At 41.8% G+C, this 17,658-nt stretch overlaps 1 protein-coding gene across 9 annotated transcripts in view; it reads right to left on the bottom strand.

Annotated features, from left to right (window-relative positions):
- Window positions 1-226: 226 nt before the first annotated feature.
- LOC126998034 (copper-transporting ATPase 1-like) overlaps window positions 227-17,658 on the bottom strand; it is a 34,501-nt gene continuing 17,069 nt past the window's right edge. For 7 of the 9 annotated variants that reach the window (XM_050859328.1, XM_050859330.1, XM_050859325.1 and 4 more), the window contains 20 exons: window positions 17,369-17,530; window positions 16,964-17,078; window positions 16,617-16,750; window positions 16,049-16,282; window positions 15,516-15,656; window positions 14,969-15,166; window positions 14,289-14,465; window positions 13,655-13,846; window positions 13,249-13,408; window positions 12,646-12,832; window positions 11,371-11,536; window positions 10,370-10,490; window positions 9,795-9,982; window positions 9,277-9,435; window positions 8,748-8,897; window positions 8,296-8,366; window positions 7,630-7,782; window positions 2,192-2,305; window positions 1,594-1,801; window positions 227-1,318 (listed from right to left, as the gene is read on the bottom strand). In XM_050859328.1, the coding sequence (XP_050715285.1) occupies window positions 1,615-1,801; window positions 2,192-2,305; window positions 7,630-7,782; window positions 8,296-8,366; window positions 8,748-8,897; window positions 9,277-9,435; window positions 9,795-9,982; window positions 10,370-10,490; window positions 11,371-11,536; window positions 12,646-12,832; window positions 13,249-13,408; window positions 13,655-13,846; window positions 14,289-14,465; window positions 14,969-15,166; window positions 15,516-15,656; window positions 16,049-16,282; window positions 16,617-16,750; window positions 16,964-17,078; window positions 17,369-17,530 (3,009 nt within the window). In that variant the 3' untranslated portion in view covers window positions 227-1,318; window positions 1,594-1,614. The remainder of the gene's footprint in view (window positions 1,319-1,593; window positions 1,802-2,191; window positions 2,306-7,629; window positions 7,783-8,295; window positions 8,367-8,747; window positions 8,898-9,276; window positions 9,436-9,794; window positions 9,983-10,369; window positions 10,491-11,370; window positions 11,537-12,645; window positions 12,833-13,248; window positions 13,409-13,654; window positions 13,847-14,288; window positions 14,466-14,968; window positions 15,167-15,515; window positions 15,657-16,048; window positions 16,283-16,616; window positions 16,751-16,963; window positions 17,079-17,368; window positions 17,531-17,658) is intronic. The other 2 variants (XM_050859331.1, XM_050859332.1) reach the window with 2 other exon arrangements.

Below are 17,658 nucleotides of genomic sequence, written 5' to 3'. Positions count from 1 at the left end.
CTAAAAAGTAACTGTGGGAAATTTGACTTCAGTATAAAAGCTAAACAGGAAAACATTACATATAAAAATGAATAAATGTGAGTGTGCAAAACCTGGCAAACATCCCCATTTATATATTTTCTTACCCATTTCCTTACAATGCATGCATGAAGTGTTTGGCATCCAGCAAAATGTCTGGCTCTTACAGGTGACTTTGAATCCCAGGACTGGAGCATTGAAACAGCCATCACTTTCTCTCTGCATGTTTGCCTTATAGTGCATTACACTTCTGTGGCAAATGTGGCTATCCACATTAAGTGTGACATGTATAATAAATATCTGCTTACATTAAATATGAGAAGTTGACTATCTAAGGCAAGTTAAGTGTCTCCATATATGTAGGCTTGTGATACAAAAATAGTGTCCCCTGACACACACAGATATACAGAATAGTATGTTCTCAATTATGGTTATAGCTACTTTTTAGCTTCCTTAAGTACAATATCACATGTACACATAAGACCTCTATGAACCAACACCCTTGGGGAGGGGGGGCTTTAAATCCTGACATGGGACACTGCAGAGGATCAGGTAGTAGCTACTAAACACAAACATCAACAACAACACTTGTTTAAGACAGCCATAGCACCATGTCTCTCCTCGACAACATGAAATACACAACTATCAACACAAAACTCACAAGAAATAAATTCATTAACACAATTTAGTTATAGCACAGTGAAGTAATTCATGAACTATGGAAGGAATGCAGTGCCCTAATGAAATTTTCCTGTAATGAATGGTACCTGGTTGTTTCCTGTCCCTAACCTGACCTCCTCTCTGCTTCTCTTGGAATGGTGTCAAAGGGAAGTCTCTGCCTGCTAGCAAGCTCCCCTTCCTGCATGGACAAGTAAATCCTCAATATACAAGTCTCCCTCTAGTCTGAAGGAACACTGAGGGGAAATCTTTGGGCCCTTAAGAGTATTGTCAATAATGGAATGAAATTGCCCTGATCCAATACCCAGTGTGCAAGGAAGCCTGAGTATAGTGTTCACCTCTCCCCTACTGTACTGTAAGTAGCACTTGGTATGAGCGTGGAGTCTTCTCAATGTACAAACACGAGTCTCTGAGGGGTGACTCATGCGGTGGTGCCACAGAACACACAGTGGCCATTTAGGAAGTATTTACAAACCTTATCATGACTGAGTACATTTCTAATTCTTACATAAAAGTTCACAATTAACCAGGAAGGAACTTGAGCTCCACCTCGCCTTCCTCGTCTTCGGTGGGGACGGGCATGTGGCCTTGCCAGGATGAGCTGCGCAGCGTTCCAAAGATCCTGAGGGAGGAGGAATATTATGGCCTCGGCGCCACCTAAGGCTTGGCAAAAAGCTGCATTGGAGTTAAGAGTGAGACTTAGTGGCAATCATTTATTTTGCATACATGAAATGTGGATAAAATCATCTACATGCATGAGTTACTGAGGCTCAAATGGCAAGCTTGTTAGGGTTTATGGTGCTTGGTAGCTGCTGCTTAGGTGCTATTTGTTAAGACTAAGGGGATGTAACATGCAAGGGAAGGTCACAAGCAGAGGAAAGCGGTGCATGCACTTACAAAACTGATGGGTGCTACTTGCTAGAGCTGTATCACCAGAGACTCAGAAGGCTCCAGTGTGGCTCCATCACCACCACCACCACCCACAACACTGCCACCATCATACACCTCCCCTAAGCCTCCTTCCACTATCCCAACTTTAGGCAACAGTTCCTCCAGCTCTGCGTCACTCTCACCTCCCAAATGAACACCCGTCATAGCGTTGAACCTGCAATGTTGTCATGCTTGCTACAAATCTTTGACTTTCTGAAAGACCAGTCAACCCAATCACCACAGGTCATCTGGAAGGAGCTTATAACCAAGGCTTATCTGCTATATATCACAAGGTGCTGGAGGATGCATGAAAAGAAGTTTCCAGATCAAAAATCATGAAATGCACATTAGTGAATAACCTAATTATGTATTAAATCAATCACTTTGACCACAAAATGCAGTAATCAAAAAAACTTTAGACTTAACACTTATAAAACATTACATTAATCAATTGTAAACTACTGACATGACCCAAAAATCATGGGAACACCTTATTAATGATGAAATTAATGCACATGTGTTATGCCCTGACTGACTGACCAACGTGAGGGAACACAAGAAGTACCTTGCTTTGAGGTTCTGGGTATAGCTGCAGTTACACTTTCCCCCAAACCTCATTCCTGCACACTCACAATCTGGTTTGGTTGACCTGTATAATCCTTGAAGGTTCTTCCTCACTCTGGGGAGGCAAGGAACACTTTCATGTTTCCAGTGGAAGGAACCACAGCTTAGAACCAAAGGTGAAGACCTTATAGTAGTTAGGGCTTAGCCTTAAAGATAACTGTCCACTGTGTTGGCTCTAGGAGCAAAAGGTTGTCCATCGCTGAGTCTTCTACTGTAGCAGTCTTGTGTGCTCAATCTAAGTGAAGGTTGCTGTACGATGCTTGAAAGGAGTGCGTGTTGGAGCACATTTGGCATTACATCTTCATGCAATTGTAGAGTTCCATGCAACTCCTAAGACTTACTAGATGTTAAGGTAACAATTTTGGCAACACTTATTCTGGTGCATCTCGAGTCTTGTTTTGTCGGTTTTGTTTTAATTTTTTTGGTTAAAGGTGACTAAAGAATCCCCTTGAACTGGGTAGCTAAGAGCATATACCTCTGCTAGGGTTACAAGGGAATGCTACCTCCCTCACCAAGACATTACCGTGAGCTGAGATTGAACCTGTGACCTTTTGGTTGCGAGCCAACCACCACACCCCTGAGTCAACAGCCCTCACATGGGTTGGAACCTTGGAGGATAGTTGCTTAATTGGTGGCTGCATTGTTGAAAGCTGCTGACCATCAGGCTTATGTTTTACTATTCCTGCTGATGAAGAGTTTAACAGATGGTAGCAGAATGGAGTTTTAAGCAAGAAAGGTCAGAAGAAGCAAGGGAGAAGCTAAAGAACTTGTGAAGGCAGCAGATATGACTTCCTGCAGACTGATAAGACTATAATCCATCAATTTTATCAAGTCACTTTAGACATGGCTGCCTTGGCAGCTGTGTTGCCACTTCTCCCCTCTCTCACTCGCTCTCTCTCACTCTGTCACTCACTATGTACTCACTCTTCTTCCATCCCCCGCTCACTCTCCAAAAAATTTACACTATAAAGTATCATGTTTTTACTTATTTTCCACACCACCCACAAGACAAATGTCTAGGTGACTTGGTTTGGTAGACTGGCGCGGTGTCCTTGTCACCCTACTTGACAAAGCCATACAAGCCATGCAGCCACAATGTATAGGGATGTATACAAACTCATTGTTTTGTCGTAAAAAATGAATCCTTCATAGAATTATATGATCTTATCATACAATTAAATGTACACAGAGTATTTAGAGCTTATTTAGAAGTAGATAATAGTTAACAATATGAGGGGGAGAGAGAGTGGCAGTGATGATGTGGCATATCCGTTAATTCCGCCAGTCCCGTCCAAAGTGACTAGATAAAATGTTAAGACTGTACCAGCCCCAGATTTGTCAAGATGAGTGGCCAGGATTGAAATGTGTGCCACCAGTGTGTGTTGGAAAGAAGAGTTGTGAGAGGTGGAGGATAAAGCTAGAAACAAGGTTGCTGGTGACAAATGTTGAAGTGAAGAAACAAGCCATAACAGGTGCCCTGTTACTTCCTGAAGGCAATGAAGGGAAAAAATTTAAGTGTGATATTGCAGCGAGTTAATTAAATAATAATAGAGGTATGACTAAACTTCTGATGGTTGTCCTATGAAAGTTCTTTGGGAACAAGGCCGTTCATTTATCAGGTGGAGCTCAATATAGTTCTGTGACAAGTTCTGGCATCACCATCAAGACTGAACTTGTATGTGATGTGGTGGTGGAATTCACAGAACACCAGAAGAAAAGAGAAGAGAAACAAGCAACACTCTCTTGAGTGGTTCAAGAGGACACATATTGCTGTTATAAAGTGATGGCATAACAAAAACCACACACTGCTCGGTAAATAGCTGCTATGATAAAGTATTCCTGTCTGTATCTACGCTAAAGGACAAAGGTGTACTACAACTTAAACAAAACCAACAAAACAAAAAAGACTGCTGAGGTGCACCAGAATAAATGTTGACACTGTTGCTAGTTTAGCAATACCAGTCTGGCTTTTCACTTATAGGAATCTCTTTCAGTCTAAACAATGGACAGCATGCTAATTAATCGCTGAATGGAACATGAGAGTGGAGTGCAGCCTGAGTTAGGGTTGGTACCTCTAGGGCGGTGTGCAGCTACTCAACAGTAAAGGGAATGTATGCTGTCTGTTGCTCTAACAAGGAAATTTCTGAAAGTACATTTAAAGATTCTTTCAAAGGCTTTGCAAGGAAAAAAAAAAATTCTTGTCATTAAATCAAGTATATACGTTGTAGTTGTAGGACTGACCCATTGAATATGATAGGTAAGTAAATCTGAGCCCATCAATCATTAAAAAACAGTTGTGTGGGCTCATGGTGTAAGGGAAGGAAGCTATAGCTGCATACTTAAAACTATTTTTGCTTCTCTTATCTATGAAAATTGAAGTTAAACTTGCACTCATTTATGGCCCAGCATAAGCAGGAAACTCCTGCAGAATCACTAGAATTATAAAAAGTCTTACCTACATAGTGTGTCATAGGCCCATCATATTGAAGGGATTAAGTCAGGAGCATGGGCTACCATAGGGATGTATGTAAAATAATTGAGTGTAACTAGTATTGGGGCAAGAATGTGCTGGGGTGTTGAGATGTAAGAGAAATAAGTTAAAAATTTCAGATAAGTGTTTTGTGATGGGTCTGAATGTCAATCTAAGTGTTACATCAAAAGACATAGACTATTAATAAGTCTGCCAAAGCTACCCCACAGAAAATCATACATAAATGAAATGCAACACAGAGAACAATATACCCACAGTTTCCAATGGACAAAATTTCATCACAAAAACCCAAGCAAAGGTTAAGTCAAGGCTCTGTCCATTAACCAGCAAAAACTTAATATTTTGTTTTACTGCCCACTATTTGCACTGTCCAACATAATGAAGGCTACAGCTGACCATGTGGGTACTCGAAGGAGTCTATGACTGGAGAGGACAAGGCCATGACCTGAGTGTTGACTTAACCTTTGCTGATGACTACAGACATGATCACAGGACTTTAGAACAACCCATGAAGCAGCGAACACCATGGATCCACATTACGATGAAGGTACCAAAACTTATTACTTGTATCACATAATCAACATATTCCAAAGACCATCCTTTATCTTCTAACATGAAGCATCTAGCTCATTGGTGATTTAATGAATAAAACTCTGCACTACTTCCTTGTAACAAATAATGGTACAAACTGGTGGGTACAATCCAGCTTACCAAACCTCAACTTTTCACCCAACAAGAGCTGTCCATTACGCTAACCTAAAACTTAATTGTCAGATCTCGGTTTCACAGTTCCTCTGCCTAATGCTGACCCTGGAACATCAAACTAATGCTACTAACAAGTGCACAATGTACATACCCAAGTGCTGGCTTCCTGCTAACCTTTACTAAGTGGAGACTATGCTTCTCTCTTCACTAACAAATAAATATAAGAGAACAAAATCAAAGACCAGTACTGTACCTTTACTGAGGCATTCATGCTCATGCCATATTCTTTCCAATGAGGATGTGATTGCACTTCATGCTATGTCAACTAAACTGAAGATGTGTAAATCATGCACAAACTCAAATGACTCAGAAATCAACAAAATCATGCAACAAAACTGAAAACTGTTTATGTTCACAAATAATCCACAACGACAAAATCATTACCTCTCATGCAAGCAAGCAAGACTTCCCTCTACTTATCATGCATAATATCTACACAACTACTTTACTAATTGACTACAACTACTGCTACAACCGGTGCTAAAAAATGGAAGGCATGAGACTGAGCTACTAATATGAATGGAGTAAACTGACTATCTTCAACAAGTAGTAGTACTAACAACTTACACTGGATACATTACAAAGCAAATCTATGATAATATATAGTGTTCCAGCCAATGAGAACTTCATAAATATTATCATTATGAGTTATATGCATCAATCACTTAATATTTCTGTGGTGTCAGCCGTCTCGTGCAACTTTTATATTACAGGAGACATGAGCTTTGGCTGGTGATATCCTCTTCTCCTAATTTCTAACTTAAAAACTGGTCATGGATTCTGATAAATAGTTCCTTTGTCTGTCCAGAGTCCAAGTCTAGACAAGCATAGATGTCTGAGGGGTTGCTTAGAGGGAATGTGTACTTATAAGGTGTGTGAGGCAGCTGCGTGATGTATAAAATTTCAAAGTGGCTCACAGCACTAGATCTTTCCTCATCTTATTGTAAATGCTACCTTTCTTTCTGAAGTCTGGATTCCCTACTCTGTCTAGTATGGTGAATGCGGTAAGGATGATGGCAATGACAATGGTATGCTGCAAAAGTAGTAGGCGATGGAAGCATTCTCTATTGTGAAGCTTCAGTTTATTATTTACAGTGTCCTATTTACCATGTCGGATGTGGGAAATAGGGTACAGAGGGGAAAATGGGGTACAGGTGGGGTAATGGTGTGCAGATGATGATGGCATGTCACAAAATTACCAAGTTTTGCCTGGTGTGAAGCTTGAGTTTGCTATGTATAAGTTTACAGTGTACTAGCACCTCCCAAACAAGTTTCACAGTGGGGAGTATAGAATGTGGAGTGACAGTGTGGCAGTGACTAGAGAGCTGCTAGGATGAGGCAAGCTGCGGTGATAACTACATAGGGACTCAGCACTGGGCACCATGCATGCAAAACTTATTTAACTTCATAGAAAAAAAATAAAAAAATAAAAAAATAAAAAATAAAATAAAAAAGAAGAATGCTGGACATGTGTAATGGGGCAGCATGGTCTGAAAATCTATAGCAATGAAGGCTGTGTGGGTCAGTGTCATCAACTGTAACTACAAGACTGTGGGAATGGTCATCATCAAAAGGAACTCTAAGCTGTTTAAAGAAATATATCTAACAAGCATTCAAACAAAGTTCTAGTTAAGGTTACAAGTGCTGGAAAACTAAAAAGTTTAGAAATCTACTCAAATTAAACATAAATATAAAAATACTACTCAAACTTGAGGAAGTCAAATATAAGCAAGAAAAAAAGCAAAAATGCCTTAATATTTTAGAGCAGTTTACTTTGCTATAGCTTAAACAAATGATTCATTGTCTTTAATATTAGAGGGACCTTATTCTAAATCTTTTGTACTAATGTGAGCCTTTATCCCCTTTTCTTATAATCTATCTATGACACAAAACTAACAGCAAAACCCAATCTCTTCCTACAACCATCTGATAATACCTTCCTCAGCTAACAAAACCCATTCTCTCTTCATATAACAGTCTAATAATACCTATCAAAACTCCTTATATCACAAATCCTAGAATATCTATGCATCTTCAATGTAAAAACTACACATCTTCCTTTCTCTCTCTATATAATCAAAAAGCTAATGTATTCTCTATCTATCTTCTCTCCCTGGCCATACCTGGAGAGGGCTGAGGATGGGCTGGGGGGAGCCGGGATGTCGTCCAGGCCGCGATGCACTGAGATGTTGTCATCGAACTGGCCCCCAAAGCGCGTCTCCTGCTCCTTGTGGTAGTCCAGCGTGGAGAGTGTTTTCCGCGTGGGTTTCCTGTACCTGTGAGGGAGAGGAGTGTTCAAGGTTCTAAGTGTTGGGTTAACCTGGTAGCAGCAATGGGCCAAATTTGTGGCTTTACCAGCGACGGGCCAAATTTTTGCCATGATATAAACCCCCCAAAACAGATGATGTATAAACTGATCACAAATGCGTTGATATGTATTATGAAATGGTTTGCGTGAGTGATGATTTTTTCTCATTATTCTCACTTAGAGGGGCCTTTAAGAAACATGATCCCCGCAGCTACCGGGTTAAAATGAGCCATACGAAGAAGCCATAAGAAGAAGAAAGGATTGCATTACACATAAATACAGACTTGGTTGATTCTGAGTGAGGTTCCCTTAAGCAATTTTTACTGTTTTATACTTAACATTTATACGACTCATTACTAATGTCATTTGATATATCTGAGACGAGTTAAATCTTCGAAGAAAAATACTTTGCAAGGTATATTCCTATCCATTTTAGTAAACTTTATGCTTTCATCCTGATTTTACCAAGGGATTTACTTACAGTTTCAGCATGAGAGAAGACACCACGACAGACACTGAGCTCATGGCCATGGCTGCCGACCCCATCCACGGCTGGTGAGGAACATCAGAAGAGATTCAGTGGGTACAGTTTGGCCACAACCCATCTTACTAACTTATCCCCTTCTCTATTAAACTAATTTACATTTGCACAATTCTATCTATCTATCTATATCTCCAACACTGATAGAGAGATAGAATTTTGCACAATTAAAACACAAAGCTATGTATGAACTTAACAATCCTAATGTAAACTTGCTTTTAGTACTGGGGAGCAAAAGCATAACCTTTCTACATTTATTGTGTCATTTGTTTAGAAGCTCAGATGATACTGACACAAACGGCAAGAACTTGGCTACTCAAGTCCCTAGTAAGGCAACTCTTCAAAAGTCATGAGAGTATCCTTCATTCCAGGTGCTGCTCCCCAAGACCCACCTGCAGCACAAAGCCCAGCGGCCTGAACACCCCAGCGGCCACGGGGATGCCCACGATGTTGTAGATGGAGGCGAAGATGAAGTTGAGATGGATCCTCCGAACAGTCTTTTTGGAAAGGTCGAGGCAAGCCACAACGTCCACCAAGTCATCCTGTGAAGCATCAGTTAAGTGTTGAGTCTAATGTTTTGTGCTCTGATATATGTCCCTAGTCTAGATTTATTATGTCACTGTGAAGAGCTAAATTTAAAATATAAAGGAAAAAATACAAGTCTAATGTAATATAATTAAAATGACCAATATATAAGTGTACCTACAATCATATATTTCATAAACACAATGGTAAGTTTTCTTTTACTCTACTAAGCACTTTTATAATGGGTTACTCCTCCCTAAGTGAAAAGTAGACAAAATTTTACTTTAATTAATACTACAATATTCTTACACAAATATGATGAATGGTCTTAATCCAGTTGTGCTACACTACAATCCTCGTGACACACGCAAACAAAGCAGGGAACATTTCACTCACTCTAATGAGAACCACATCTGCTGCCTCCACCGCCACATCTGTTCCTGAGGAAATGGCGATGCCCACGTCCGCCTGTGCCAGGGCCGGCGAGTCATTCACACCATCGCCCACCATGGCCACCTTGTGCCCCATCTCCTGGAGCTGCTTCACCTTCTTCACCTGAAAAGAAATTATGATTGCTCCATAAAACACTGTCACTTGGAGAAAGCTGCAGAAAAATGACTTACATCCAATCATAGAAAGATTAAAGTTACTCTGCATAAATATTATATGCATTGTCATCACTAAAACTCCAATTTCTTGCAGGGAAGAAAAAGAGGAACCAAGAGAAATCTAGACAAGTGCGATGCTCAGTAAGAAGAGGAAAAGTCTCCCAGTCCAATAGGCTAAATCACATTAACACACCATTCAATTATAATTATTTCATCCTCTACTTATTGACCATTAGAATATAATATCAGATGACACATAAGATGGTGAAAGTCAGTGTCCCTCCCTTGTACCTCCATGCTACTTACCTTGTGTGATGGCAGGACCTCAGCAAACACCTTGGTGATGCCGACCTGCTTGGCGATGGCGGTGGCGGTCTTCTGGTTGTCCCCGGTGAGCAGGATGACGTTGAGGCCGCGCTTCTTGAGGGAGTAGACCGTCAGCGCTGCCTCGGGTTTGATGGTGTCCGCCACAGCCATCATCCCTATCAGCTGCCCTGGAGAGGAGGAGGAGGAGGGGGAGAAGTGTTATTGTGCATTGAAAAGATGAACATATAATAAAAATTTAGTAATGGCTCATTTTGTGCTTACCGAGACTTGATCTAACACATTACCTGAGTGGGAAAAAAAACGTCTTTTCACACATTTCCTCTTCCATGAATTGGTCTCTAAACAAATCTTTATCTCCATGGCTCATTCATATTTTACTATTGCCTTGCCTGTTTTCAATTTTACTTATTCCTAAATCCTATCTTCATTCTTCCTTCCACCTTCTTTCTTATGCACAGGAATGCCTAAGAAAAGCAAGATGTGGTAGTGTGAACATTACAGCCAGCTTCGTGCCATGGGTGCGATTTACGTCTACTATAGATTTCAAGACTCACCGTTGATGGCAGCAAGGACAGCGGTGCGGCCAAGCTCCTCCTGCTCCCCCATTTGGATATCCACATTCTTGGGCACCGCCACTGAGTTCTGTTTCATCCACTCCCGGTTACCAATCAACACCTGCAGGGATAGAGCACCAATGAGAACAGTGGTGTGAGTAAGAGAACAGGTGTAAGCAGAAGTAGGAATCAGGGATGGAAAATAATACAAGGACGAAAAAAAGACAGCAAGGTAAGAGCAATAATTATTTAGACATTGATAAAACAGAAAACCCAAACAAAGTGAAAAATGGTAAAAATAGGGATACAGTTTGAGCAGAAGTAGGAATCAGGGATGGAGAAAACACAAGGACGAGAGACTAAGACAGCAAGGTGAAAGCAGCAACTGTTTAGAGATTAATAAAACACAATACCAAAATAATGAAAATAATGGTGAGAGCAGGAATATAGTTTGAGCAGAAGTAGGAATCAGGGAAAACACAAGGATGAAAGAGAGAGTAGGACACCAGCTGTTAAGAGACTGATAAAACACAACACCAAAAACAATGAGAATAATGGTGGGAGGAGAATAAGTTTGAGAAGTAAAGTAAGAGATGGGGAAAATACAAGGATGAGAGAAAGTGAGCGAGCAGGGTAAATGGCAATAACTGTTTAGAGATTGATAAAACACAACACCAAAAACAATGAGAATAATGGTGGGAGGAGAATAAGTTTGAGCAGAAGTAAAGCAAGAGATGGGGAAAATACAAGGATGAGAGAGAGTGAGAGAGCAGGGTAAATGGCAATAGCTGTTTAGAGACTGATAAAACACAACACCAACACAATGAGAATAATGGTGGGAGGAAAATAAGTTTGAGAAGTAAAGTAAGAGATGGGGAAAATACAAGGATGAGAGAAAGTGAGCGAGCAGGGTAAATGGCAATAGCTGTTTAGAGACTGATAAAACACAACACCAACACCTTAGTACTGTATGCATCATCTAACACTGCCACGACTATCACCTTGTAGGGCTCCTTGACGGCAGTGTTGTCGTCCGGAGATATGAGGGAGCTGCCAATGTTGTCCGCGCCAGACCTGCCGGGCTGGTGGGAGTAGTCTATCAACACATCCCCCACAAGGAACATGTCTTCTCGCTCCTGGGGTGACTGGTCCAGCACGTCCGTCAGCCTAGAGTAGATTTTTTATATTTTTTTTATCTTACAGCAAAGGAGTCAGTTCAAGGGCATAAAAAAAAATAAAAAAAAAAAAAAAAAAAAAAAAGCCCGCTACTCACTGCTCCTAAAAAGAGTTAGAGGAGTGGCCAAAAGATAGGTCAATTTCGGGAGGAGATGTGTCCTGAGTAGTGAGGTATGAGGTCTATGTGTACAGTATCTATTTGGTTCCTGTACAGACACAGTTACATTAGTATATCTCTGGTACCCTATCCCCTCACGGTAGGTTTCCCTGTCCTGGCACCCCCTCTCAGAACATTCAATCCTTTATCTAGCAACTCTCTCTTCAATACTCACCGACTCTTGTTTTCTATTTACCTGGCGGTCTCCCTCTGACACCCCCTCCATTGATCCTGTTCTCACACTCTTCTCACAATATCATCCTCATTCATACACTCCGTTATGCTCTCTCCCATGACTCTGTATAGCTTTGCAAAATCAATAGTATGCCGTCTTGCTCTCTCAAATATAATTATCTTACTTTTGCCAACAATTACTCTCAAGTTTCTTCTCTTATACATAATTTCAGCTTCATCCACAATCCTCTGCAGGTTATATAAACACGAGAAATTAAGAGAAGAGTCATTGCCAACAATTATTCATAAAACATAATATAAGAAGACCTGAAATTTCTCTCACTAAAAACAACCAAGAATTACGACAGAAAACCTTGTCTACTTGATCGAGGGGACAAGAGGGGACGAGAGGGGAGGAGAGGGGAGGAGAGGAGAGGGGAGGGGAGGAGAGGAGAGGAGAGCGGACGAGAGGGGAGGAGAGGAGAGGAGAGGAGAGTGGACAAGAAGGGACGAGAGGGGAGGAGAGGGGATGAGAGGGGAGGAGAGGGGAAGAGAGGGGACGAGAGGGGAGGAGAGGGGACAGAGGGTAGGAGAGGGGAGGAGAGGGGAGGAGAGAGGATGACAGGGGACAAGAGGGGAGGAGAGGGGACAAGAGGGGAGGAGAGAGGATGACAGGGGACGAGAGGGGATGAGAGGGGATGAGAGGGGACGAATGGGGATGAGAGGGGAAAACTTATAAGAATGAACACCCAAAGAGGTTCCCACTCACCCATACTCGTTGATGTAAGTGATGGTGAGATTTTTAACATTGAGGAGCATCTCGGAGGACTGGGCAGCTTGCATGAGGTGTTCCGTGCCTGAGACGACGCACTCCAGGCCAAACCCAGACACTGCCTTGAAGCCCTCACACTGAGAGTTCAGGTTACCCAGAGCTTGCTTGCAGAACTTGGAGATGGCTGAGGGAACCAGGTCACATTATTACAGGAGATGATAACAATTGACTTTGTGTTTGCATCCTGAATAAGAAACCAAACACTAAAACACTCTCTAACTCAAACACTTGCTACACTATGCTTAAGATACTACAACACAATAAAGTAATCCTAAACTCTTGATCTGATTTGATAGCACCAGTAAGAAGACATGTTAAGAGAAGTAGGCATCAGGAATGGAGAATAATACAAGGACAAAAGAAAGACAGCAAGGTGAGAGCAGTAACTGTTTAGAGATGGAGCAATTACTAAGACATCCACTGGTGCTTCCACATGACATACTGCCACCACTTAACCACTAAATATTAAACAACAAACTAATTATAAACAGTGAACTGGTCTACTGGCACCAACAAGAAGGCTTCTCCACAGTGCAGTACCTGTGGCAATGGGGTGTTCACTGTTGTTCTCTGCCACGCCCACCACCACCAGGAACTGAGCCAAGGAGCAGATAGACTCGTCCACGTAGAGGGAGATTCGGGTGAGGGTGGGAGTGCCTCGTGTGATGGTGCCGGTCTTGTCAAACACGATACTCTTCACCTGGGGGGAGGGGAGTGCATTGCAGGTGTTTGTGATTGAGGACATATAAACTCAATGGTGCATGCAAAGGAAAACAAGTATACTGAGGGGAGCTGATGAAGATATATGCAATGGCTATCCTAGTGAGGGAGTGCGGATGAAAATATTATAAGACAGAATAAGCAAAAAGATAAGTAGCAAGATGTAATTCCTATTCTATTTACAGATTACTTTCAAATAAACAGAGAATTGTAAAACTTCACGTACCTTGTGGGAGTTCTCCAAAGGCTCTGCACCCTTGATGAGGATGCCATTGGTCGCCCCGACACCTGTGCCCACCATGACGGCCGTGGGTGTGGCCAGGCCCAGGGCACAGGGGCAGGCGATGGCCAGCACCGTGATGGCACACCGGAAGGCAAACTCCAAGATGATTTCTATCCTCGTGAACCCTTCCTTCTCCTGAAAGTACAGCAGAGTTTCAACATTTTGGAGGTTTTCTCTTTTTGGTTGAACAGTACAGTTATGAAGTCAGTACTGTAATGAATATCAATGGAGAGTGAAGGTATCAGTCCCATACATTTTCCTATTTCTAGTTCTAAATGACTGAACAGCAGTCAGAAGATCAATTCTTTTTCACTATTGTAAGGAAAAAGAACAGTCATGTCTATTCACTCATATTATCTGAGATACATAAAAATCAGAATATATATATATATATATATATATATATATATATATATATAGAGAGAGAGAGAGAGAGACAAAATAGGAAATTCAGAGTTGATAATCCCACGTGAGGATTCATTACACCTTCAAGAAATACCTTTTGTTCACTCTTCATGTTAAGAAATTCAGAGTAAAAATTTGACAAGCAAGGCAACATGAAATCTTCAAGGAGTACCTTTTGTTCGTGATCCGCATCCACCAACTCGATGCTGACGAAGCCGACGATGACCCAGGCGATGAGGGTGAGGGAGGACACGATGACCACCATGGGCACGAAGTAGCCGGCGATCTTGTCCGCCAGCTGCTGGATGGGAGCCTTGGAGGTCTGCGCCTCCTCCACCAGCTTCACTATCTGGAGGAGCAAAGCAAAGGGTATGAGGATAAAGAGGAAATATAAATTAATTTCTCTTACTCCTTTAAAACTTCTATTATAGCTTGTCATGTACCCTCCCTCTAACAGTTCAATATTCCACTCCATGGCGGCATAATTTTTTTAATCTCCATCCTCCTTATACATCATCCATGCCTGTATCTCTCACCATTACAAATTACATTACCAAATACAATAACCTCTTCAAAACTCTCATTCATTTCCCTCCACTGCTCCCACCCTTGATGTCTCCTGATGATGCTCTCTTTTCATTAAGTAAATAAATTAAAGGTAAGGGCAACAGATATCAAAATATATAAGCACTGATGCAAGTACAGGGCAGCAACTTTAGAAAAACTACTATTCCCTTTGATCTCTTTCTTCGAGTTCCTACTGAGTTTAGTCCCACACTAAATTTTACACAAAGTATCTCTGGTGATGTTCAAGCTGGGGTCATAAATGGCTCCACAAGCAATGGTCTGTACCTGCGAGAGGGTTGTGTCACTGCCGATGTGTGTGGCCCTGACCATGAGGAGGCCGTTTTGGTTGATGGCGCCCCCAATGACCTGTGAGCCGGGCTTCTTGGCCACCGGCATGGACTCCCCAGTGATGAGGGACTCGTCGGCCATGCTCTCCCCTGACACCACACGGCCGTCCACGGGGACCTTCTCTCCGGGCTTCACCTGTAATATTGGGTCAGTGTCTTTCAGGTATTCAGGTTTTTAGGATTATCAGGTGTTAAGGTTCAAAAGTTAAACAGCAAATGGGAGATCATGGAGATTTTTAAGGTTTCTTGAACTCATTAATGACACATAATGGAATCAAACATCTTCAATTAAAACCAAACTGTAACATGTTCTTACCTCTATGCTTACCATATAGTATACATAGCCATAAATAGCCTTATCATGATGAGAAATCATGGAGTTTATGACAAATTTTGACTGCTTACGACAATAAATGGATGTAGGTGTTAATAGTGATATATACATACAAGAGGATGGTAAGCCCTGGCAGACTGATATTACTTACCTTGAGTATGTCACCCCTCTGGATGAGCTGCACATCAATGACCTTCTCTGCGATGGCCTGACTGTTCTCGTCAAGTGTTACGAGGGTAGCCTCCGTTGCCTGCAGTGACATCAGCTTGGCCAGGGCCTCTGAAGTCTTGCCCTGTGAGGGGGAAGAGTATGCAGATGTTCAGTGCAAGTAGTAGCATTAAAGCTGCCTGGTACAATGAGTGCATGGGTGAACTTCAGCTCTGAGCACCTCTTGTGGCACCATCTGTCACACACAATCCACAGGGTAGAATAAACCCACACTCCACTACTGCAGACCTCACAGGGTTATCTTTCCATCTGTACATTTTCTTAAACCTTCTTGCTAATCACCACCATTTTGGTTTTATTTATGTTCACTTTTCACCCTCCCTTCTCCACTGTGGCATACAAAACATTGAAAAATTGAACTTGTCATGTTAACCTTAGCTACAAGAAAACTAATTAACACAAGGGATTATTATTCAAACAAATGACCTACTCAATAAAACCTGCCGCTATGCTCACCTTGGCAATGTGTTCCAGCCAGCGACCGAGGGACACAAAGACCAGCAGCATGGGGGGCGTGTCGAAGAAGGTCATGGGGCTGGCGGTCTGCTGCAGCACCATGGCGGCCACCACCACGCCCAGGGAGTACACGTAGGAGATGGTGGTGGCCAGCATGATCAGCACGTCCATGTTAGCTGTCTTGTGCCGCAGCGCTTTGAAGGCTTGGATGTAGAAGTGACGCCCACCAACAAACTGAAAAAAATTAATGTCATTCTTATTTCTAAATCTCACATTTGCATGATTCAGACACATAAAGATAAAAAAGGATAGGCAATTTCTAATCATGCCTAAATTTCTGATTATGAAAGATGGTTGTTTCCTTTCTGTTCTTTCAATAACTATAATTTTACTGAAGTTATTTCAAAGTTTAAGAATAGGAAGAAATATAATGCTGGTGATACTGACGGTAGGGCAGCTTCAGGGTCTGGGATGATGGTTTGAATGGTGTGTGACTTACAGTATGTTTCAATCCTCCTCTCTCTGAAAGCAAGGATACAACAAAGGAAAGGCTGAAAGAGTTGAATACCTGCACAGGGGTAGCCAGCAGGAAGAGGAGCAGGTTCTCGAGGGACAGGCCTGGCAGCACACAACACATCTCCTCGTGGGTCATGTGCTCCATCATGGCCATAAAGTAAACCATCACCAGCATGGCCGGCACGCCTGTAAACAAACAAAAAATGCATTAGGAGTGAGCTTTGGTAATGCTTCACTTTCACATGTAAAATATCTTCTTCAAAACCTGTGTAATAAATGGATAAGGTCTTTAAATTACACAATAGAGACTTTAAATTGTGGTTCCCACCTCTGTAACTTAGGGTATGTGTACTCTGTCGGGAAATGATAATAATAAAACTCCAAAATACACAAACATACCAAAAAGAAGAGAAACAATGAAGGAATTCCTCCATTTCTGAATTTCTTTCTTGTGGTCGAGGTAGTTGCCCTTAGAGGTGTCCCGAGTGTACAGCGTCGCAGAGAAACCGAGGCCCTGCAAAGGAGGTCTAAAGTAGCCTTTCCCTATCATCTTTGACACTGGTGATGATATTTTTTGTTTTCTATTGAAAGAGCATAAGTTTAACAAGCATATCAAAGCATGCAAAAAGATGGTATTTCAAGCTACTTTGGACAATGATTTTATATTGACAATGTGACAAGTGAGAAAGCTGGACTTTGCAAAGGATAAAGTGTATATAGAGATCTTACTTGTGGCTACTTGAACAGAGTTCTATGATGCAAAGGTAACAAAAGTAAAGGAATAAAACAAAGTAGATGGCTCACATTGATGCACTCTATGATATCCCTGGGTCCAGTGATGGCGGGGTCAAAGCGGAACTTCCCTCTCTCCGTCGCCAGGGCCACAACAGCTGATTTGAGGCCCTTCATCTTCATCACGTTGGACTCAATGGCAAACACACACGACGAACAGGTCATGCCGCCGATCTGTGTGGAGGGAAACAACCGTCTTGTACAGCGCCCGCATGCATACGTTCGTGTCCTATTGCTTTCCATAGAATATACGAACTTTAATTTATTCAGTGTTTGTCTATCCCATCATTGTAAGTGCAGAC

Source organism: Eriocheir sinensis, chromosome 13 (genome assembly GCF_024679095.1).
Source record: "Eriocheir sinensis breed Jianghai 21 chromosome 13, ASM2467909v1, whole genome shotgun sequence".
NCBI lineage: Eukaryota > Metazoa > Arthropoda > Malacostraca > Decapoda > Varunidae > Eriocheir > Eriocheir sinensis.
The sequence above is the reverse complement of the archived record's forward strand: the minus strand, read 5'-3'. Positions and strand labels throughout refer to the sequence as shown.